Source organism: Semicossyphus pulcher, unplaced genomic scaffold, assembly GCF_022749685.1.
Source record: "Semicossyphus pulcher isolate SPU_LCO1_2020_fin unplaced genomic scaffold, fSemPul1.0.p SCAF_14, whole genome shotgun sequence".
NCBI classification, from domain to species: domain Eukaryota; kingdom Metazoa; phylum Chordata; class Actinopteri; order Labriformes; family Labridae; genus Semicossyphus; species Semicossyphus pulcher.
In genome coordinates this window covers 12,951,175-12,975,839 of record NW_027211648.1, presented here as the reverse complement: position 1 = coordinate 12,975,839, position 24,665 = coordinate 12,951,175, and the positions used below count along the sequence as shown (strand labels likewise).

The window sequence follows — 24,665 nt, the reverse complement described above, 5'->3', positions numbered from 1 at the left end:
GTCCCTACAGTTGTGCTCATCCACTGCTTCATGTCTGCCTCTTGAATTGTTTGCTTAATGATCAACAGCGTAAGAAGACAACATCAGGAGAAACAAGCGAACAGACTTCTTGCTGCTTTGTTTGAGGAATGATTAAAGGCAACCTGCTTCCTGCTGCGTCCTCATTATCAGGACTGCGAGACGGGATCCTTCCTGAACTCTGATAACGTCTCTATTCCCTTCTTTTTTTCTCTCCCTGATTAAAACAGCTAATGAAACAGAAGAGAGGATACATGACGACAAATTACCAACATGACATAAAACTATCTGTAATGATACAATCCTTTATAATGCTTAACATATACAAAAGCAGTTTTTAGACGAGTATGTACAACAAATTGTGTGAAATGTGTTCCATTTGGATGTTTCTTACTCATATAAAAAGTAGAGCAGTAACACCCCTCCCCTAAATTCTGGGAGCGACTCTGTGTGAACAGTAAGTGCAAGCTTGCTCGATACACACACACCCGCAGTTAATGTGTGTTCCTGCACAAATTACTGCAGCGGGGTGCTGTTGCTAACAAGCTCTTTCCAAGTGCCATTTCCTGGTGGAACAGAGTCTTTTTTTTATTTATTACACACTGTCGTTATTCCAGGTTCTCCAGAGACAAGATGCTTGGAGCCAGAAGAAATTGGATCCCCCCCCACTCTCCGTGCAGCCGGTGTGCTGTGCCCAGAGAAGCAATGGCTGAGCTTAAGTTTCAGATCTCTCCCCGGGTCTGCCCAGACGCCTGCCGGTTTTTTGTTGGAGACAGGCTGGCAGGCACAAAGCCACATTTAGAGTCCCAGGGCAGGCTGCAACAGACACTGTCAAATCCAATTCTCAGTATATTGTGATTGAAAAAGACAGAAGCAGAAAGCAGCTACATCTCTGTACAGCAGCTGGCTGTGGGCATGTTTACAGCTCATCTCAATCAGTTTAAAGTGCCTTTAAGGGTTTTCCCCTGCAGGTAAGGTTTGATTCTAGGTACGGCTCCCAGATCAGTACGAACTTAAACTCAGCAATATAATGTGTGATAAATGGTTAAATGGACATTAGAGAAGTTTCTACCCTAACCACAAATGCTTTTGTACCTATTAATAGTGGTTCATGGTTTTAGACAACTGGAGAAACAAGATGCTGTTTAAAAAGGATAAAGGCTAGACCAGCATATATTGTCCTTGGAAAGAGAGGTGGATGTGAAAGCTTTAAGTTCCCTTGTGTGTTTCCAGAGTTTATGTTAAAGGGTATGAACCCCAGTGTCATCAACATCCTCATGTATCCTTTGGCTGGTATATCCTCGTGTGGAAATATTCTCAGTTTGCTACATTTCAGTTCAGGAGAATAAAGCCGTCCTCTCCGGAGATAAAATCCACTGTTTGATGATGGTACGTTTCCAGTTTCCATCTCATGCAGGTTCAGTTCCTCTGCTTTGTTACCATACAGTACTTTGATACTCATGTGTCCGTTCAGTCTGATAGTTTGTGGACATAGTTGACAGGAAAGGTCCCATTCCTGCACGGGTCCCCCTCTATGTGACCAAGCTGTTGGATAAAGAAGATGTTATATCTGTAATGTGAACACTTAAAAAGTCCATGGTATGTATGCTTCCTTACCAAAACAGGTGGACAATGGGCACTGTGATGTAAGTTAGTAAGTTGTAGTTGCACTTACCCACCAGTGGGGGTCACTAGTGGCCGTGACCACAATGATCTCATCTTTGAAAAAGGCGAGCTGCTCTGAACTGACTGCTCGACAGTCCACTAAAGCCTTGACACGCTTCTGATGCGGCCTGCTGCCGGAGACCTGCAGGAGACATGTGATACTTCACTCAGGGTGCCAGCAGAAAGTTTATACTGACTGTGAAATCTCACAGAGATACTCCGATTCTTCACAGAAGAAATTCTACAAATCTGAACATAGTGATATTGGCTGGGTCTAATAAAAAGAGGTTTTTAATGTGATTGTACCATAGCATTCCTGCGAGGTCGGGGGGCACAGGTCACAGTGGGTGGGGATGGCGGAGCTGGAGCAGGAGCTGGGGGGGTCCCCACTAAGCTGCAGTACAGCTCCTCCTGGCTGCCCACACAGCTCGGAGACAACACGCCGCACTTCCCCTGACTGCCTCCTCCACTGCTGGTCCGACGATACGATGTGGTCTTCTCTGAACTGGAGGGTGGAGAATTCACATGTAACACTGGTCAAAAAAAGCTGCACGATAATTTGAATCTAAGTAGATTTAAAGACGTCCAAATGATTTTTTTTTTACCTGACAGGCCCAATGTGGTTCTGAGAGGATGTCGGTGTCGTAACGCTGCTTTGAGAGCCAAAGCTAGCACCGGATTGGCCCTCCCAGGTCATCTTCTGTCCTTTCAGACCTCCCTGTCCGTGCGGCGACCTCGGTGGTCGGCCCACTTGGCCTTGAGTTTCTGTGTTAGCAAAATGTGAGCTGTGTCTCGTCTGTGTCTGGGGACTGGAGGAGTTGGAGGCCGGGTTAGAGCAGCGTCGTGGAGGGGGGTTGCCTTCCTGTGTCGTCACTGAAATCTGGGGGTCTGAGCGACCTGTGGGCGGGGAAGATGAGAGAAGTGGAAACATTAGAACAAGAGCAACATTGTTCTTTGTTGCATAAACCCCAAATAAAAGTTTCTGATGGTAGAGGGAAGTTTTTATTTCTTTATATTGCACATAAACACTCTGCAGTAGCTCACCTCTCTGGATGGATTTAACTGGCAGTGGTGGAGGTGGCGCTGTTGCTCCAGAGGGGGCGCTATTGGCTGGAGGATTTCTGTACAGGAAGTCTAGATTCTCATACGTCTGACACGGCCTGATTCCTGAATTACCATTGGCACCATTTACCAAACTCCAGCGGGAAAAGGCAGATCCACCACCCCCATTTGTAGACAGAGGGGAGCGGTTTTTGGGTAATGGGCTCACCTGGAAAGGAGCACAAGGTTAGTTTCCAGTTCTTTAAAACGTTTTTTAAAGTGTATTTTTCTTGTTAGTTGAGAAGATTTCAGTGACAAAAACCCACAATGTTTCTCTCCTAACTTCAAAAAGGTTATACTTTGGCAGGAACACAAAGTGAGTCAGTGTGTGTGTGTTGTTTACCCTCTCATCCAGGTCATCCTCACTGTCATAAAACTCCTGAGACTGTGTCTCCCACGTGAACTCCACGTGGATCTGAGAGTTGAACTTCCCACTCTGGGCCAGCTCCAACTAAAACACACACAAACACGGGAGCACAAACACACACATTACACATATCCAGTAACACACCCTTAATGTTAGGAACCAGTCATGACGAAGCAACTGTTTGCTTGGTCGGCTACATTTGCTGGAGTATTTATGATCTTGTTTTTTCTGTATTTTAATGTGTCTGTATTGGCTGTTCGATATTCTAAGACTGATACAACTTACAATACAAAAAAAACAAAATGAAAAACAAAAGTGGGCCAAATAAACTAAATAAAAAATCTCCCGAGGGTCGAGCGGCTGCCCTCATCTCATTCAATTTTCCAGATAAAAAAAACCCTGATCACATCAATGCAAAATTAAGTTAATTCAGCCAAATGGGAAACCTTTTGCAGTCTCCCCACAACAGGCCTGTGAAACAAGGTTGTGATGATCAAACAGGATGTTACACAAGGCAGGTCTGATTCAGCGGGGCAGATGGCCGGTTAGAAAATAACACCGGTTTATAAATGATCCACAATGGGACCTGATGAGGATAAGATTCCTCATCCTGGGAGTGAGCTGTTAGCCGAGCTTTGCTGCACGGGGAGTTATTTTAAGGTAATATTTCCAGCTGAGGAAGTTGTCCTGTTTTGTTTCTGCGGTTGGCTTTCTGGTAGACATTTTTATGTTGCAACTTAATTCCTCCTGACTGTGTGTGTGTTCTCGGGGTTTATAAGTTGAATTAAAACAGAAAGCGGGTTCTCACCAGCTCGACACACTGTGTGTGCTGCAGCCGCCGTGCCAAATCCAAGGCTGTCTCTCCCGACGAGTTCACTGTAGAAGATGTAAAAGAAGAAATGTTATCAGTGTTATCTGATTACACTGAGAGAAAGAGAAAGACGGTAATACACATTGAACGTACCTGTCTGAAGGGCTGCCTTCGCTTTGAGCAGTAGCTTGAGGGACTCCGGCTTGTGATGCAGGACGCTGTAATGAAGAGCCGTGTTTCCTTCTCCTGTTCTCTTCTCCAAACAGTTGCTGTAGCATGAGCATTAAGTACAGACAGACGGTGTTAAATGCTGCCAACTTTCTAATAAAGACTACAGATCAAGCGCTTATTTCTCCTCATAAAAAGGAGATATACAAACTTGACTCTGTGTCTGACCTGTTCTGGCAGAGGAAATCCACCAGGGCCAGAGAGCTTCTTTCCTCCAGACGCACAGCGAGATGGAGGGCCGTCTCTTTGATCCCCTTAAACGGGTAGAAAAAGCACAAATTAGGAAAAAATGTTGCCTGAACAAAAACATTTACCGTCAGTCAGTAGCCTTGCGCAGTTGCATTTTGAGTCAGACAAACAAACCACAAGGACACCAGTGACGCTAATGTTCCAGGTTAATTGTGCAACTACTAATTTGTGTTTGTGTGTCCTACAGCTTTTTATGTGTTTATGTGCAAATAGACGTGCAGAAGGAAGACATAAGTGCCTGCGTAATTCAATGAGCTAGTCTCACTTGTTCTCAAGAGACGTGAGCTCTGACCTCAAAGCTGAAATAATAAACGAGGGCCAACCAACACAAACAAACACTCACATTTACGCACACAGAGTGAAGTCAGCGGCGCTGCACACGCCGCCTGTGCAGAGCAGGAAGTGTGTGACGGGAAGGGAGGGAAGAGCGTGATTAAAGACGAGAAGATGAGGCGTTTTAGAGAGACGGGGAGAACAAGATGAGAGGATGAGGAGGGAGAGATCAGATTAAAGGCCGGCAGAGTTGGGAGGGCCTGCGACTACCCGCCCACATGAAGCATGCACATAAGAGGACAATCAATGCATACTTCACATGCTGCAACTATCCACACACCTCCTACATACTGTATGTGGTGACATTTTTAACACAGGAGGAGATTTGACTCTATTTTTAGACATTTGAGCCCCATTACTGAGAACAAGTAACATGATGAAAGATTGCATTAAAGCATGAGGAGCTTTACACAAGCTGGGTGGGCGGCCCTCTTCAGGATGTAGCTGCCATTCAAAATAAATGCATGACATCTGTGGGAATGTTATAGTTTAAATTTGTCCCAACATGCGTTCCCGCCCTAACAGGATACATTTCAGGAAGTAAAGCAGCTGTGGAGATCCACTAAATCTTCCTCACCTGTCCGTCAGGCAGCGTGAGGGGTTTGGAGAGGTCCGCTCCCTCAGCGTAGAGCTGCAGGAGAGAAGTGAGGTCACGGTTCCTCACAGCTTCGAACAGCCGGCCGGGATCTGCTTCTTCTCTCCGCAGGACAAACCGACGCTCAGCGTACTTTGCCACTATGTACTCCTTTCTGGCATTCCTGGTTTGTAAGTAAGCACATTGATGAGAATATTAATCAGTATAAATGTTTTATAAACATAAATCACCAAAGTGTTTGTACTTTCCAAACAATTAGATTGTTGGTTTATATAATCAGGGCCTCACATGTCACTTTGTGGTAATGGTTTGACAGAGTCATTCGGAAGGCCCGCCTCCATGATGTCATTGAATCTGGTGTTGCCGATACTGACCGCCAACTGGAGTGACACAAAGACGGGATTTAGACGGATTTAATGATAGGCAGACGGTTACATCATGTCTGTAATTAGGAAATCCTGACTGTATCTGTTTCTGTGTGTTTCCACATGTGCATGAATTACCAGAAGCTCAGAGGTGCTCAGCAGATCCAGAGTGAGGGACTGGATCCTGGAGTAGTGGACACCGAGCTCTCTGTGGATGCCCGAGCACTCTATGCACGTCAGGATGCCCAAATTGGTTGACAGCCACGTTGGATCTGAGAGCAAGAAAAGTCACCACACTTTTAGACAAGCACAGCTCTCTAGCTTGAATAGATAAAGGATTATACATTTAATGAAAATATTAAATATCTCGTTTCTACATTTAATTCTGCAATGATCATCATAATGAATGACTGGCCGACCTGCAGCTCCACAGTCGGCGCAGGCCTCGTTGCCCGGCATCTGCCGGAGCTCGCCGATGATGGCTCGGGAAAGTTCCTGGAGTCCGCTGTCCTGGAGGTGGAGCTGGTCTCCTCCCAGTGCTGTGTTCAGGGCCTCCTCTTTACTGTTCTGCAGCACTGAGACCCAACTGATGAACAGACACACATACATAAAGATAGGGGCAAAAACGTGTTTGATTTCCTGCCTTTGATTGTCTGCCTTTCCCTCAGAAGATCAAAAGAAGTCCCTCATGAGCCTCGCATGTCGTCTTATGATTAGTCATCCCTCTCACTTTCTCAGATTCATCAGTTCTCTACCACCCAGACTCATACCAAACCTCACATCTTTCAGTTCTGAAGCTCTGGTACTTTTTCCCTTCAAACTGTTTCCATCTCCATCTGTCCCGAAGCTCACACACACACAGCACATCACATCAAAGAATCGGCCCGGAGGCCCTCACATAAGAAAGACTAGGGGACAGAAAAAAAAACCACATGCTCTCCCTTCAAGCCCCACATCACATAACAAAGTTCCCCTTGCTTGGTTTTTGAATGAGAAAGAGGAGCTGGAAAGAGAAGCCCCGCCCAACACCAGCTGGGCCAGAGGGCTCCTGGAGGACAGCTCTTTTCTTTCTGCATCCTTCAGTTTCTCTCCCTTTATGTCAATCGTCATCAAATTATACACTCCCTCCTTCTATTTTTTCACCTGAGTACACATCTTTTTCTGCAGTCTTAGCCTTTTCTAAATGAGCACAGCTTCCTTCCCATACAGGGCGAAGCTCAAATAAAGGTGCATAACATGTCACAGCGTGCTCGCACATTGAGAAAACACAGGGTATAAGGAAGTGATGAAAGCTAACATGCAGCCTACGGTCATATCAACACCTACATCACACATTCCTGCTCGTCTTCTGCCTGGAAATGGTACGTGCGATTATCTGTTGAGAAGGAGAAATGTTGGTTAGAAACTGTGCATCTTAATTAAATGATTAGAGCCATAATGGATGTTAGTGTAGAGGGATTTAAAGTTAACAGGATGGTTGCATGACTAGAACAGGCATTACTTTGTACAAGTTTAGATTAATCAGAAGGAATCTGGCTTTCATCACAAGTAAAAATGTCTCTGGTACTAATTTCTATAAATGCTGGGAGCACACAGCTGCACTGCAGATGAGGCTTTAATGTGCAGGGTGAAGCGTTTGGGGTCGAGAGTTAAAAATGAACCTACGAGTGACCAGGTCAAAGGTCCTTCTGTCCTCTGGGTTCGGTCGCACCTGACAGGTCAGGAGGTTCAATTTGGCTGGTGGTCGATTGATCTGCACACAAACAAACACGTTTATGTCAGTAAGCTCTGGAGAACTGGACACGTTTCAGTTGATAGAAGCAGTTTGACTTGAAGCTAAAGCTTTACGACAGTTAATTTAATGCATCCTCACCGTGCTGTGAGAAATTGTCAGGCAGCCAAATTTCACTCCACACTTCCTCTTCTGCCAAACCTTCCTGATCCTGCAGGACGAGAGGAAAAGATACAGTTTGTATACATGGCATTACATCATCAACCTGGATGGTGCCTGTGCAGTAAGCGATCACAGTGTTAACATGTACCCTTGAATTGAGTAATGGTGATCTAAACAGAGCTGGGTCGGCTTAACTCTTGTTTTCATTATCTTGATTGAATCAAGTGAAACAGCCGACAACATGCTCTGTTTTATGTCAGTGGCCTCAGGAAAGTTTGCTCTCCTCCCCTCTCCTATTCACCCTACTGAACAGCATCCCCTCTCTTTATCTCACTGTAATCTAGCTCTGCCTGTGTGTGTGTGTGTGTGTGCGTGTTTGCATGACGCAAAAGTTGGATCCACTCAGCTTGCTGCTCTGCCAATAAGTTCCTCAGAAGGGGCCTCTGCTTGAATCTTCAGCTCACAATAATGAAGACCAGGTGGTTCCTGTCTGTGCTTACTCTTTACCCAGTTAGATCTTTCCTGCCTTTAACAGCATTATCGAGCAGTGTTTGCACTTTTAACAACACATTAAATTACGTGGTGTTTTTTTAATTTTAAATACTGCACTTGTGTTTTAACTGCTTAACTAATGTTTTACACACCCGTCACTCTTCTTGAGCAGGAAGCCAGATTTCTCCGTCCCATATTTCTTGTTGCCCTGGGGTTGGTGGATGCTATACCCATTGCCAGAGTTCTTCCTGTTCAGGTACTCCTGGGATAAAAAAGGGGAGATTAGGGACTTTAACAGTTTCAAGCCGGCTCTGAATGTCATGAAAATTTATAACAACATTACAAAGTAATCTGAGAATTAACTTGCAAAGTGTGCTGTCTGCAGCTGGACTTTTAAGAGCACACAAATACGGACACAGTATAACTGACTTACAGTCTAGTAAGCTTACCTCTTTCCCCTCCACTTGCAGGAGTAATCTTAGAGAATCCCTCAGCTGAGTGAGTTGTTTTACCTCCTCGTCCTGGTCTGTGCGCACCTACAACACAGATCATAAAAATCAGTTTATTAAATTTCATCCATCCATTTTCTACACCGCTTATCCTGTTCAGAGCCTATCCCTGCTATCATCGGGCGAGAGGCGGGGTGCACCCTGGGCTGACTGCCAGACAATCACAGGGCTGACACATATACCCCTTTCCCACCAAAAGTGAGAGTGTTGACGCAGCTTTTTCAGACCCGCTAATAAATGCTGATTGGCTCTTTTCCCATTGCCAGTGGAGTATACTTCTCTCGGTCTCTTTTCTGCTGCGTCTGACGTCAAGAACGCACCCCAAACAGGGTTAGTAAACAACAGTACGCACAAAGAACTTACATTATTCTCTTTGATAAGCAGCATGTAGGCCAGTGAAGATGTTACGGTGGTTAGGTCTTTATTGTATCTATTCCTCATTCAGTCTGTTTATTAAACTCGGTGCCGACAAATTTGGAACGACGTTCAAGCGCTGCTGGGAGGAAGACTAGCGGCCGCATCACAGCGGAAAGGGGGCGGACATTAGCGCGTTGACCCAGTCTACTGCAGAGTCATTTGACCCAGGTCTGAATGCCGATTGTAACCTTTCCCATTGAGCAAAAACGCTGGGTGTTAGCGGGTTTTTGAAAGTGGGAAAGGGGCTATATAGACAGACAGCCTTTCACACTCACACCCACACCTACGGGCAATCTTAGAGTCACCAATGAACCTAACGAGCATGTCTTTGGACTGTGGGAGAAAGCCTGAGTACCAGGAGGGAACCAGTGCATGCACAGGGATTATTCAAACACGGCATTGGAATAATTTATTCGATGGAAGAGCATCATGATTTTCTTCCAAATTCATTTGAACAAATGCAATGTTTTTTTTGATTTGTTCCAAGAATTGGGTGTGGATTGACAATACATCAGAGCTTTGTGTAATGGCCTTAATAACGCAGAACAGATCTCAGTGCTGGGGCGTGCCGTCCTGGAAGGTCGTACATTCAGAAATAAAGCAGCAAAGTGACCAGCCCTGCACGCAACATAAGTCAGTTTAACTGAAACATTTCGGCCTTTTTCCTTAACACAGATTTTGTCAGGATTTCCTTCTTGAGGCTGAGGTCTGGCATGTCTGAGCGGGTCTCTGTCTATGCAGAACCAGAAAAACCTCTAACGTTCTCTGTATCGCAGTATGTTTCCAGTGCGTTATCCAGGCTGGAAAGCCGTTTAAGCGGTTGGAGGAATAGGTGTGCAACGGGGAAAGAATGAAGATGAAGGATGCTTTCAGTTTCGTCTTTGGGAAATAGAGGGGAGCATTTCTGGGAATAGGCTCCAGTAACTGTCTCTGTCTGTTGGTTCTGTTGGGGGGGAAGTTTCAGAGGGGGGAGGGGGAGAGGATGAGGTTTGGTTGCTGTGAATGAGTAACGGTGAAAAAGCTATAGGAGGTAATAAAACACAGTTTGATTTAGATTGAGAGCTTTATTACAACTGCTTTCCTGGACGCAGTTTTATCTGTTGTGGTGAGCATCTGTGTGTGTTGATTGAGGGTATGATAACATCAACATTCATGTGCACTTCTAGATAACATCAGTTTGAGGCACGACAGCAGCACGGACCCAAATTCTGACCTCTTCACAAGACAAACATTCCTCTGTTCTAAAATCATAACAAACAAGATAATAACAAGTATGATGACCAACATTTACCCCTTTAAACACTGACTGATATATAGCACGTACGCAGACACACAGCTTCTTTGTATTTACCGTGTGCACAGAAGCAGCAAGCTTCTCAATAAAAGGCGCGAGGTTCTCTGCAGCTTTCAGCCCGTCCTGGAAGAAACTGAGATGAGAAAGAGAAGAAATGCTGAGTCACGACTGTAAGTCTGAACGTCCTCGTTCGCACCAAACAAAACATCACATGCTGAAGCTGTGTAAGCAACTCCGCTCCTCGGTATGATTGAAGCGGGTAAATGGTTAACAGGGGTAATAATAGCTTGTAAACGGAAAGTGGAAACCAAAAAACCTCCACTATTATGATAAAATGCAGACTGAGGCCCTGAGGTTGAAATCAGATCCATATTCTTTGTAGGCCAGGAAAAACTTTTTTTCCTTGATCTTATTTCACAAACTGAACAAAATGGCAACACAGTAAAAAAAAAGAAAGACAAAGTAGTCTGAGACTGACCTGAGCTGGGCCTGGAAATATTTGATGAGGCTCTGGAGGAGATCAGGGCCTTGACGCACCTTCAGCTCCTGGATCTTCAAAAGATACTGAAAGTATAAACACAGGCAGTTAAAAATGGCAGCTCTCCAAGGAAGAGCCAGAAAGTTCATGAAGCCTGACTATGAAAATGTTGCATCAAATACAACAACATTCTTTAAAGGAGCGATTCGCCCCTGGAAAAAGCCACCGTCAGTCAAAGCTGGTGTTCTCTGTAATCGATAGAAGCAATTATATTTGAAATTGGCGCCGTAGCTGTGGAGAAAGTTGTACAAACTGCTTGTGGTTTCGCCCATTCTACATTCCTACAACACCCATCGTGCATTGCACCCCTCCCTCTGAAAGGAACGGCCCAGCGAGAGACGCTGGAGTGAAATACTACCGTTTTCCAGTCATGGACAGCGATTGCTGCAGGCAATGGCAATGTCTACATTGCAAACCTGACGATTCTGAATGAGACAGGACATCGAAGGCAGGCTTCCTAGATTGAGGAAGTGTAGTTTAGCGAGCTCCCTGGCCTCCGCCAGATGATGCGTTTTACGTAGTCTGGCGGAGGTTTTCCAGGGCCAATTGGAGAAGCGGATAGCGTCCTCCAAAGGCAGCATCCTTCTACCATAATGGCATTAGCTCCCCATAATAGCATGATAGGACTGAGGTTAAAAATCAGTGAACTGGCTCTTTAAGGACCTATAATCTTGCATGTTTTTTAGTGTGCGTCTCCACTGCTTCCTATTTGTTTCAGAGGTCATCAGCCTTGTTTCAACACTCAGTCCATACAGAAACTTTGTACTGAAAGTGGAAAGCTTCTTGAATAAAAAACAGACACACAGTGCAGAATTTATTGGGAGTTTTTCCACCCTACCCCCGGTCTACATTCATATTTTAACAAGGTAGAAAAAGCCTTTGAGTGCTTGCTACAGTATAAGGATTTTCATGGCTGTGTGGAAGGAATGACTGCATTGTCTCTGCTCCATAAAGCTTAAGTCTGAATCCATCTGTCTCTGTGTAGCTGGAGCAGAAACAGCGTCCCTGATCAGTGTTTATTTATGCGAGCTAATGTGTGTGTTTGAGTGTTTGTGTGTATGCAGAGGGAAAGAAAGACGGCAGACAGAGAGACGGAGGAGTGGAGCAGCTAGCAACAAGTGGAAATTCCATTTTCCGTGCCTCTCCTCTTTGTCTCAACAGCTGGTCTCAGTCACCATTAGATGTTTTTTTCTCAGAGTTTTCTACATGTGCACCGAGCTGAAGCTACACCACCTGTATTCAAAAGCGTTTCCATGGCAAGAATGTTCCCCAATTTGGGCTCCAGGTGTGAGTCAAAAAGCATTTTCATCTGCCTTTGAACTAAATGACCCGGCTCAGCAAGACTCAAGCATTAAACTAATGTTTGACTTTCATATTTTTTCCAACATAGGAAGGAGACAGAAAAGGGCTCGACCCAGCCCATCCCGCTGACCATGGACGGAATATGAAATCCACAAAGCAGACCACCCATGTTAACTAAATCCAGCCCACCTCAGGTATGTGAAAGGTGTCTGGGTTGGGGTATTTTGCCTGGCACTAAACCCTCACCTCACACATTTGCAGCTGAAAGGTCCGTCTCTCTCTCTCCATGTCCTCCCCTCCATCTGATCCCTCCGTCCTGATCAGCCCCAGCTGCCTGCTCTTCCTCTCCTTCTCTAGCTTCCCTCTGTTGGGGGAAGGGAAGGAAAAAAAGAGGGAAATTTAGAAAGCAAGAACGTTATTCTTTGTCATGTTTGCCCACAATGTACTTCACAATTCAGTAATCTGCTAATCCACTCTCTTTCTGTAATGATTAACTTTTTAAGCGAGCTGCTTTTGGGCTACACGCTTCTTTCCCACTTGCTCTTTCACCTTCCTCATAGAGAGACAAAGAGGGGAGGAATTGGATCAGGGAGAGGTTAACTCTTCTTACATTATAAAACACTTTAAATCATATTCAGAGGGAGATCAAATGATGGCTGCGAAGTGCAATGCCTTGGTTGTATTTCACAGCCTTGTAATGGAGATGGCCGAGGGGAATGAACCATTATCCCATTAACCTCAGCTGTTACACCATCCGCAGTGACCCAGTAAAAGACCAGCAAGAGCTGTGCAGCGTGATTTTCCTTCGGCAACATCTGTCTCGAGCTCTTTTAATGAAGAAACGAGGCTTGAAGAAACAGCAGGACTAGAATCCACGTGGCTACATAAGGCATTTAAATGTGAGGTAGCAAACTAAGTGTAAGGGTATGGTTACTTACATCTTTATGTCGTACTCCTTCCAACTCTTCTCCATCTGCTTCTTGAGCTCCTGTAGAGAAGACGAGAGAAAAAAGAGAAGAAGAGATTTCAAGCTTTGTGCATGGATACAAAACTTAACGAACTATAACACTAAAACTCTTTAGAGAAATAATGCTGCAACAAACAAAGGGGAGTTGTTGTTCATGTCACAGTCAGACAATAGTGTTTATATAATGTGGTTAACAGTCCACACAGAGTCAGGTGAAGCAGACGACAGGTATTGTAATTATCTGTGTGGATCAGGGTAGAGCCAGACATGATTACTCATGTTATGCTAACCAGTCTGCTATCTGGCCGAACAGGATTTCAGTAGCAGTTTCTCCACAGTTACAGTGAAGCAATGTTCATCTGTCCTATCAGCTGTTTCAAACACAGTCAGTGACAGGAGCTTTCAGTAGCATCAGCCTGTTATTACGCACTACGTCTGCCGGCATGGCGAATCAAAAAGGCCACAGAGCAAGACGGATCGCTTCAGTACTGGAACAGAGCTCGGTCTTACTCATTAATCTGCACAAACAGCCTCATCTTATCCAATATCTTAGTGGGCTCAGCTGCGTCTGTGACACAGACAGACGGCATTATGCGCTTTAAGAGGAAATCCAACCTAAAAGGGATTTTACATTGTGATATTTATATTGTACAGTAAAGTCAACATCTGTACTTCTGAGCATCATGAGTATATGACCAGACTATTCTGATTGTAGCTGGTTCATAATAACTGAATTTAGCTACCACATCTACACTCTGTGATTATTTTTTTCGTGGGACTTTAAAGAGGACCTATTTTAGCTATGTAATACATTTTCTATGATTCGAATGTGTTTCGGAGCCTCTCCTTCCTCCTGAAACGAACAAGCCATTTTGCCATTCAAAGGTCAGACCTTAGCCACGATTGGCTGACAGTAAGTTGTAGAAAAAATGGCTGCTGTAGGATCGGTTATTCGGCCTTATATGCATGAACCAGAATCGACAGGAGGTATCGGAATGGTAGGTTGAAATCTTGACAACGACTTGACTGCAAGAAGGCAGCCTAAGGTGAGTGACAGTGAATGACGATTGGTCGATTTCAGCTAAAGCAAGGTTCTACGTAGAAACCTGCAGCTGTTCTGAACGGCCCATTTCAGAGGTGACATTTTTTTTTAAATGTCATTCTGGAAAAACACGGATTTATGCAGTTTTCACTTTTTCACCGTGAACTATAAACACCCAAAAATGAGAGAATATCCATTTAAAAGATAAGCCCAATCGTCGCCAGTCGTGACAGGATCGTATGGTCCTAAATTATTGATCAGGATATTTCCCTCAAAAATGAGCTTTTCAATGTCGTAGAACTGGTGAATATTATAGAAAATCCAGGGTGTTTTTTCCCCTTTTGACAGGTGTGGTTTCTCTTCTGTAAAACAAAACATTGAAACAGCGTATCATCATCAACAGTTTAGCTGGATTTCTAATAAATGTAGACTCACTAGTCTGCCGTCCCGGAGTTCTGACTTCAGCACATTTTCCAAAGGGAACGCCATGATGTTGTGGAGGTTTTGCACCTGAAACATAATTAGAGCGAATGAACAATGAATGACGTTAAACATATTCCACATGATGTTACAGGTGGCCCTTATCTTCTCCAGTTTGAGCAAACACACACACACACACACACTGCTCAACACACTCTTGCGTCCCTGTGGACTTCTGTTTCTGGGAATGAGTCCGGAGAACTTAAAAACATGGTGATTCAGCCACTTTGAACAGTTGACTCACTGAAAGAAAACACAAGGCTATAATATGAACCATTAAGATTTTTTTTTCCAAGGGGAAGCATGTTGTGATGATTTTTATGACTGTACAGTAAAGCGGGAGTTCAAATTAAGTTGAGTGTTTGTGTCTGTGTCTATCCAGAAACAGCCAGTGTAACTGTCCCTACAGGGAAACATATCTCGACTTCAGCATGCAGCTCAGCTACATACATCATCCTTCATATCCTGTCCACGAGTCTCCAGCTGACCCCTGCCTAAATGTACATAATCTTTCTCTGAACGTCACTCCATCTTTTCAATGGATCCTGCTGGATTAGAGCGGAGCTGCACCTGGCTCCTAACATAAATAATATCTAACCACTTCCGCGGGCTAACGTTCATATATTGACACAGAGGCCCAGAGAGTGGTTGTATTGTTTTGGTTGGCCTACAAAAGCTAAGGTAACTAATAGATAGTACACAGAGTTCTGACTTTTGACACAGGGAAATACCTACCTACCCAAAGTGTCAACACACGTCAGATTAGTGCATGTGAGTGTGTGTGCACGCTGAGGTAAGTAGGCCAAGCACACAAACACCCACACGTGGCATTAAGGGACACACTCAGGTTGATTTGTTTGTCATTTGGACCGTTTACCTCTTCACGTCTGCAAGAGAGCCTTGATTGACACACAGGAGGGATTGTGTGAGACGTTGTGTGTGTGTGTGTGTGTGTGTGTGTGTGTTGACTCACACATGGAGGTCTGGGATGAATTATCATCGCCATAGAAACTATCAGTGGGAGGGTTCCGGACTGCCCCAGATTTTGGAGGCCAGAGGCGCGAGCATGCAGCTGTTGAAAACCTCTTTCCTGCATGCAGCCATTCATGCATGTATGCGGGTGCACACGCGCCTCTTAGTCACACATACACCCAACGTCTTAAGGGAAAAGATTTGCTCCAAACTAAATGTAGCTGATTTGCTTTCTTTCTTCTTAGACTATCAGATTATTCCATCATTCGAGCCATGTAATGGACCCCTTTCTCTTTTGATTTCCATCCCTTCCCCCTCAGTCCTCTTGGTTTTGCGTGTGTGGTTTGAGCTCTCTTGTAAAGACAGCTAATTTGTGGAAACCTCTCCTTTCCCTTCCCCTTTTTTCCTCCACACTCTTCTCCTCTTTCCTCACCAGATTTTTGAAGAGCGCCGTGACCTCTCTGGTGAACACCGCCAGGTTGAGGAAGCCTGTGGAGACTTCGTTGTTGTCCTGGGTCAGGTGACTGTTCCCCAGGTTCTCCAGCACCTCAATGTACTGCTCCTTGTTGTCCACGTGGGCTGAAAAACAACATAAAACAGACAGTTAATGGTGACTCAGACTAAAGTTACATGTGCAGAAAATCAGAGGGCAGTGAGAGTATTTTAACAAGACAAGCATGTGGGATAAATTAGAGCTGGTTTCCACCCATCCCGGAGCAGGAGGCAGGCAGACATATAGAGACCCGTGTTTCTCTGGGGCTTATAGGTCACTTTCCCAGGGGTCATGACCTTTGTGGGCTCTCAGTCTGTTGAATTTATGTGGAAAAAGGCTGATGGAAAAGAATCCGAGCTCCAGACCGGCACCACTTTGGTTTACATGACATTAAATGAGCTTTTACCCTACAGCTATTTTAAAATAAGGCTTGGATTAGGACGTCAAATAAACAAAAGTTACAATTAAAGCCATGTAAGTCGTCATTGTGACAGCAACATGAATGGTGTTTGTGAATTTAAAGCTTAAGGAGGTAGTAAAAGAACATATGGGACGACCAGACATCTGCACGAGCGCCCATAGGAGACTAAACAGCAGAAAGAGTTTGTTCATCTCTTCTGCTCCAATTCTCACTCCAAGATAAATATAAAATGTTAAACTGTGTGCAGCTAGGAGACAGACGCACACAGTTGGCTAAAAAACAACAGTGAAATACTGTGTATGGTAGAAATGTAATAAATTGAAGGAAAGAATGCAGATTCACTGCAGGCGGACGAGACCGAATCATGGTGGAGCGGGAGAGCTGAGCTGCAACGGCTGCATGATCATTAAAAGTAATGAACAAACAACTTTCATGCAACCATCAAACAACAAACAGCTGAGTCACAGAGAAGCTCCGAGGATGGTTTTACAGTTGACCTTTAACTAGCAGACACCAGCCGAGCACCTCGACTCTGCTCACACAGAACACACACAGACTTGCAGGCCACAGCGTCTTGGCAGAAAAGTGGTACTTGGCGGTTTATGGGAATGGAGACCGAGAAGAGCACATCTAACCGTGTGTGTGTGTGTTGTTGTTGCATGTGTGACCCAGTAACGGACGACTATGTGGGGGAGGAGTGGGCGTACAAATGTGTGGTGAGTCAGGCAGTAGATTAACATCAGGACTGATTAAGGGGTTCAACAACATACTGGCAGAAGAAGGGGGGGCTCAAGCTGTCTTATTACTGGAACTAACCCATATGATTCTGCTTAGATACAGCGGAAGTAAAGAGTGGATACGTATGGAGAATATAAAGGGAGGACTTCTCTGCAGCAACATTACGACTTATTGACCGTATCTGGTTGCCCAATTCTGGGCAGCTGGCTCTCTGACTCACTTTTACTTAAAACTCTGAGTTGAAGCCGGAAAATGGGAAGCAGGCTCGTTAGCGACCGCTGAAAAACAACTTCAGGATATGTTTTGAAATTCCTCCGTTTCTCCCGCGCATTTTTGAGGTGAACACTCACATCTTACACGTGTTCACTTCTGATGGAGTTCTGGTGACGAGCTGTGATCCAGCATGACTCATACATACTCACAAAACATTAATTTAGTGACCCAGCGGTTCTGGTAGGTCGCTGCACAGCACCCTGTTGTTGCCGAAACCGCACATGCCATTTACTTTAACGCACACAATCACACACATACGCCACAAACCGTACTCTCTGTATGGATATAAACACAATCACTCAACGTCCCACGCAGCCTGGTCCCATAACAAGGGGCCTCACTCATAAACACCACTGCCCACATGCACTTGATGAGGTCATCCTAACCAGGCTTGTACAATGAATTATGTAGAGGCTCCCCTATGCCCTCATCCTCCTGCCATAATAGAGGCTGCCCTTTAGTTAGATGCTGAGTGGATATGCTTCATGAGCAGGGACAGACGACCTTCTTTCTGGATTTTGCAAAGAGTTATGTAGGAAAGTATATATACACTAAGGCCTTATTAAATTACAACTAAATAAAAGTTATTTCTTGGCCTGGTCAAAAGGAGTTAAACAGAATAATCCCAACTCTGTTTTTGTGGTGCTTTCTGTGTATCGCCTGGCCCATGCCCACATGAAAGCTAAAAAAAAAAGCCTGAGAGAAACTGTTTTGTCAAACTGCTACTGCCAAGGTCAATAACTCTGGGATAATGTACTGTATAGTGAGCAGGTTGTTACCCCGACAGGGTGAGCACTGCAGGACCCCGACATGAAGGGTACTGTGTTCTTTTTAATGTTTACTTCATGTGCTGTCTTCACTTTTGCATCGTTTAACCTTTAACCTATCGCTTTCTCTCCGCTGTTCAATCTCTTTCCTTTTTTCCCTCTATAAACAAACTGATGCCAAATTTACCGAACTTCTTTCGGCGGATTAATATGATTACAGTTAGCTAGTCCCCTGGATTAAAACAGCACCCCTAGCAACGGTCTGTTCTTCATAGCAACGGTCTGTTATCGAGAAAAAGCAGACCTCGGAATGCCGTAATTAACCAATCAGAATCAAGTATTCAACACAGCCGTGTAATAATGAGCTTTTACACGTAACTTTAAAGTAATAATCTCGAAGATTTTCATTTAAATAAACGTCTGTTAAGTCACTATCTATCGTCAAATGAGGTAACACAAGGGTGATTGAGCCTATGGCCCGCTGATGAAAGCCTTTGCATTTGCAGTATTACAGACTGGGTGTCTGTGGCGACATTCAGGGAAAAAATCATCCTGTTAGTGACACGTTTTTCATCACCCAGCAGTGGTTGGTCTGCCAGAGAGGGTAGGCGGAGCTAAGCGGGTGCTTTTCCAATCTCTGTGAGCGTAGCGAGTAAACAGTAATCTACTATGGCTGAACTAACAAAGTGAAAATCCAAAGAAAAAGAAACAAATTGGACGCTCAGCTGAAGGCAAACAGTCTGAAAAGGAAAGCGACCGTCAGCGAGGAAAATCAAGAGTTACAACCGGAGCCAACTGTGGACGACACATATGCAACACTGTCTGGATATGTGGGAAGTGTGTTCCCACAATTACAGTTTATCGCCAAAGGTGCCCGCCAAAGAGAACGAAACTGAGATCTATGAGATTAAAACTTTAAGCCAAGATGAACATGGAAGTATGGATGAAATCATCGCAGCCACTGGACAAACTCAGGAAGTTCAAACTGCTGATAACGACTTGAAACTGCTGAAAGTCCCGCAAACAGAAAGTAAGTGAGCCTTGAGTAGGGATCGTTTTCTTAACTAGTTATGTATTGTGTGGTTGAGATTATATTATGCGACACATTGGCACTTACAGACTCCAGAAGTGTGTATGCTTTTGATCATCTTCTTCATCCTCTGCAGGGTTGTGAGGTCCATCTCCAGGGACTGAAAACAAACAGAGATAAAGTTAGTTGCACATTTTCTGGACATCCAATTGAGATTCTGTGTTTGCTCAAGTGTAAATGTAGGAAAGAAACATCCAATGCAGCAATACACTAGTGATAAATACACCAACTACATAATAATGAGCAGTAAAAGTGCAAATGATGTGCAACAGTCTTTCAACGTTGTAAGAATAAGAAGTCAATGCTTCACCTGTGTTGCTTTAATGTATGTTTACAGTGTGTAGTGGGTGTGTGTTTCAGTCCAGTTGCGCTCAATCAATTTTCCTCACACTGTGTGACTAAGGCGAACAGGTGAGTCAGCATTGGCCGGCAAGACAACCGTCTGCCTTGCGTCGTCATTCACAGCTCTGAATGATGTCACGGCAATTATTTCACCTGTCTGACTGTCACTTTTCAGGTTCACACAACACTTTCTCACACTGAGACCAGACTGGGGGGAAAAGTTCCTGCTGTAGACGTGACACATGGAGGCAAACAGGCTTCTTTGTATTCGGAAAATCAATCTCTTCCAAACCAACAAGGTTTGAAACAACATCCTGTTTATTCTCCTCACACAGGCCACTTGTTTCATTGAGCCAGACACCCAGCGCTCCACCTATTTGTCCCCACAAATAGCTTTAATGAGCCAGTAATGTAGACCTATAACAGAGACTCCGCCATGTAAGATGGTGTTGTTTACACGCCCCAGTCCTTCCTGGTCAAGTCCACTCCCAAAGTGTTAGTTGCTTAATTAAAAGGCGGTGTGGGAGTTGAGTTATTGGAGGGTGCAGACAATGAGTGGGAAAGTGATTTAAGTGGAGACTGAAGTTGGGAGTTGCTCGCTGCCGCCTGCCGCCGCTGCTGTTTTCTCTGCTTTGTTGGCACACAGAGAATAAACAGTGGGAACATGCCGGTGCAGGTCAACGAAACAGGTTGCTTTTGTTGAATTTTGTGGACTAAATCAGGGAGGGCACACACGGGCACACACACAAGGAGAGACTGGCAAAGAATACAAACATGCCTGCTGCTCCACCCGGCAGAAAGTAGCTCTCACTGTCTTTTACAGTCTTTTTGTGCACGTATGCAGAGTTGTGTACACCTGCTGTGTGACAGCAGAGATGAATATTTCATGACTAACAGACATATGATCTGTATTTACCACAATAAATACACATGAAGACACACTTAGCTGCTGTTAAACCTTCAGTATCTAATTTCAACATGTTAAAAGATAGGAGAAACCTCAAGGGTCGTCTAAATACAGAATACGGACATAAAGCCTTTTATAGTTAAAGGAAACGAAACCCTTCCTTATCCATCTCTCTTGCCTCTTTATCTTTGCCTTTAATCAGGAGTAATAAGTAACAAGCAGCCGAGTGTGTGTGTGTTTAAATAGCGTCTCTGTTTCCCCGCCTGTCGCCATAAACCACACGCATGCCCACACATTCCCCGAGCCATTAATCAAGCTTGTCCCAGTGGGGCAGACTAAACATAACAACCATAGATCCATCTATAAAGGGATCCTTGTATTTACATTTATGTGTGCGTCTGTCTGTCTCTCAGTCTGTCTGTGTGCACATGTGCGGGATTCCAGCATGTCCCTCCCAAGAGAAGATATTCCAGCTATTTATTTTTCAGTATGTCATGGTCATAAATAAGGGCATTACCCCAAGATAAATACATCAGACAGCTGTCTTAAACTATGTAATTCCTCGGCTTTACTGCCTCCATGTCTGCGCAGAAGTCAGCTCGAGCCTGGAAAGTTATTGAAGACATTCCATCTCTCAAAAACGACATCACGTCCATCTTGTCGTTTCATATCAATGAAATATGAGGTAGTTTTTAGTCTGAGCTCTGAATGCAAACACAGCTCCATTTTGGCTCGAGTGAAACACAGAACCACATTGTGGTGTCAGGACGAAGACAGAAACAAGGAAGGACCGACTTGTGTGCAAACTTGGATTATTTGTTTTATGGCAGAGTTCATGGCAACCTCCCTCTGCTTCCTCCTTTGCCCGGGGAGCTTTGGGAGAACAGATTTCAAACAAACACAAATTCTCACACACAGAGAGAGACCTCAAACAGGCTTTGAGCCAAAGTACCAGTTCAAACAGACAAAATGCACAAACTGGCCTTCAGAGACAAACCTCTGTTTTTACACAGGGGCACACTTCCTTCTATCCGCTCTGCTGTGTCATGTTTTCTGTTCTCTCCAGTCTCACTCTGTCTCCCATGAGAGAAAAGACAACACCAAGTAAACTCTCTCTGTGCTGCTTTACCTCATGTAACCTTTACTTTTCTGCTGAACCAGGCTGGCTTGCACTGAATCCTCGTGAATGCTAACATCCATCCAGCCTCTTCTGAAGACAGTTCAAGTGCAGCACCCAATAACTGAGCACACACACAACTTTAGAAGCAGTTTTCAATAAGCCATCTTCCTCTTTTGGGTCTGAAAATGTAGCAAAATCAGTTAAAGGCTGTCAAATTGTCCAGAATTACCCCCTCTATGCAGAAACTGCAACACCAGTTTGTGCTAATAAAACACCTTGCACCAGCCCCCTGTACATGAAGCCGGTTTGCATTAGCATTAGGTTGCAGCTTTTGGAGTGACACTGTTTTGGCCAGGGTCAAAGTCTTCTTTCGTTTTGTTTGTCCGAGGCAGCTGAACTCTTCATGACACAATGCTGACAACTTCAAAGTCACACTTTAAAGAGTTTTAATATGAAGTAAAACTACAAAGCTGACACAGAAAGTAAGCTAGTCTACAGGTGAGTGCAGTCACTTTTAGCCAAAGCTACAGTACATAAGGTATACATGAACAGGTAAACAACAGGCAAAGGCGTGTGTTTGTCCGCACACCTTCCCCTCCACCTCTCTCACCTCCTCCACCATGGAAACTGTGTTCCGACAGTCGCTCATTTTAGACTGAAAACTTGAAGTCCCCGGCGAAGACAAGTCTTCGTTCGTCAGGACCACAAAGTCCGAAATGCTTATTCGCTCCGGCATGTTTCACGAGCGAAGCGGCGCTGACAATCACTGAGGAGAAAAGTTAGTCAAAGTTTCACGCGCGCATGTAATTCCCATTTGTGGAAAAAAACATTGTTTAGTCCTTCATTGTGTCCAAGAAGAGAACTGAAAAGTATTCCTCGGAGGGTTGGTTCCTTACAGAGTCTTTAAGGTGGAAACTTAAATCGGACCTGTCTGTCCTGACCGAGTTTAGACTCCACTCTGCGAGAGTGTGCGCGTGGAGGTGCGCAAGCAGCGCGCTATTGTCCGCCCAGTGAGGGAGGGAGCAAACTCCATCATCACGTGGGAATGTTTGTGCTATCTGGCACTCTGCAGAGAGAGAAAAGAGCGTGTTTGTGTGTATGTGTATGTGTGTGTCCTTGCCTCGTCTCTTTCATTCTTATTTTCTCATTTCTATGCAAACTCCAGCGAGTCTGCAGTGTGGTCGCCATGGATATGCAGAATGCCTCATTCAAGGATTAAACTGAAGGAGAGGAATTTCAATGGACGAGGAGGTGATGGAGGGAGAGCATTGCAGTGAGGCAGAGGAATACTTGAATAATATTATAACTCAAAGAAGATGGAAAGAGCAGATTTGAGGCAACTGAAAAACCATTGTTGCACATATTAATACAGCCAAAGAAATGCTTTATCTTTTTGAAGTTTGGAGGTGTAATGTCTCTTTGGGTCATTGCACCTTGATCTTCTTGGCTAAGGCTCCAAAGCTTCTTGCTTTTCCTTTTGATCTCATGAAAACGGTTTTTTTTGGGTTGATCTGGGGATTTCTGAAGTCCCTCCCCAATGACCTTCTCTTGAAAAACATCTGACAAAGTGAACAAAAAGGAAAAGCGTGCATCAGAGAGGGTGGAAAACACTGCAGAAGTTGTGTATGGAACATTACTCCTGCATAGCTCGCATTGTCAGGCCTGTCAAGTCAAAGAAAAGAGGTGTATCATTGAACCGTGCCTCGGGCAAAGCAGTGATACAATACACTATGAAGTGCAGATGGGTGATTTCAGGAAGCCGCATCAAATTCAGTGGCTCCCTTTGGTGTAACCACAAAACCACATATTTCCCTACATTAGCTTCATGAAGGGAAAATTAGTCCCTGCTATGTAGGACACCAGAGGTTTCTTTAACCATAATCATCCAGGACGAAAAAGGCTCAATTTGTGGTAAAAAGGGTTTAATCTGTCCTCTGTTACTACTTATTACTGTCACTCAGTGTCTGGTGAAGAATGGATGTTGTGTCTTAGCTGTGCAGCCTCACAGAGACACTGTGTTGATATTCATACAGATGGACAAACTAGTTTCTGTGTTGCAAGCGCTTAGCAAGTAACTCAGACACACCAGAATGCACATGCACAGTGTTTCATATATGTTGTGTTGCACTTGCAGGAATATGCACACACACATAGACAGCCTTCTAGGCAATAAGCTTAAGGGAGTGGTTATCAAGCACCAGAAAACCAAACAAATACTTCACAAGTTTTCCCCGTTCTGGATTAGGAAATGCACCATTCCTTTGAGAGGAAAAAAGCTGGAAAACTCTCTTCTTATTCCACCAGTCCTGAAGAAAAACCATTCACTCTTGTAAGGAAGTGAGGGCACGCGACAAACTCCAAACAATGGAGCCACATAAATAGCTCTGCTGACCCAGTTTGCAGGCCGTCATTCTATCATTGTTTCAGCTGCATGCATGTATGTACATATGTGACTGCGATTGAAGGAGACACAGATGGATATAAACAGTTTGCATGGATACATATAGGTGTTTATTCTTATTCAATATGTGCAACATGTGTGTCTGCATGCTCATTTTGCATGCACACATTTGGTGCATGCATGTCTGGGCTGATGTAATTGCTGAGGCTTGCTGCGTCCCAACAATACCCTCCTTCAGTTTCTTTGCAGCACCCCTAGTAAAAGAAGCAGAGCCTTTGTGCGCCTGCCAGCCTTCCAGCCTGGCTCCTATTGTAAAACTGCACAAACCGGTCTGTGCAGGCGATGCAGTAACATATAGTGGAGAAGACAAGTCCAAGGACAGGGAGGAGAGGGGAGTGAAGAAGAGGGGGAATCGACAGAGGGAAATCGTTTTGGAAGGTGGAGCGAGTAAGGGAGGCAAAGCTGGAATGACAG

General features: G+C 44.5%; 1 protein-coding gene across 1 annotated transcript; it reads right to left on the bottom strand.

Annotated features, from left to right (window-relative positions):
• Positions 1–1,344: 1,344 nt before the first annotated feature.
• Positions 1,345–22,736, bottom strand: asap3 (ArfGAP with SH3 domain, ankyrin repeat and PH domain 3). The gene is made up of 26 exons (XM_069661574.1): positions 22,401–22,736; positions 19,449–19,521; positions 16,073–16,218; positions 14,623–14,697; positions 13,117–13,166; positions 12,425–12,542; positions 10,817–10,902; positions 10,396–10,471; positions 8,568–8,654; positions 8,271–8,380; positions 7,606–7,675; positions 7,398–7,485; positions 7,059–7,107; positions 6,152–6,318; positions 5,871–6,004; positions 5,656–5,747; positions 5,350–5,530; positions 4,359–4,444; positions 4,116–4,231; positions 3,960–4,027; positions 3,128–3,235; positions 2,728–2,953; positions 2,289–2,580; positions 1,990–2,188; positions 1,694–1,825; positions 1,345–1,563 (listed from the first exon to the last, which is right to left on the bottom strand). Exons 1-26 carry the CDS (start codon positions 22,524–22,526, stop codon positions 1,489–1,491), a joined length of 3,030 nt encoding a protein of 1,009 aa, XP_069517675.1. The 5' UTR covers positions 22,527–22,736; the 3' UTR covers positions 1,345–1,488.
• Positions 22,737–24,665: the final 1,929 nt, after the last annotated feature.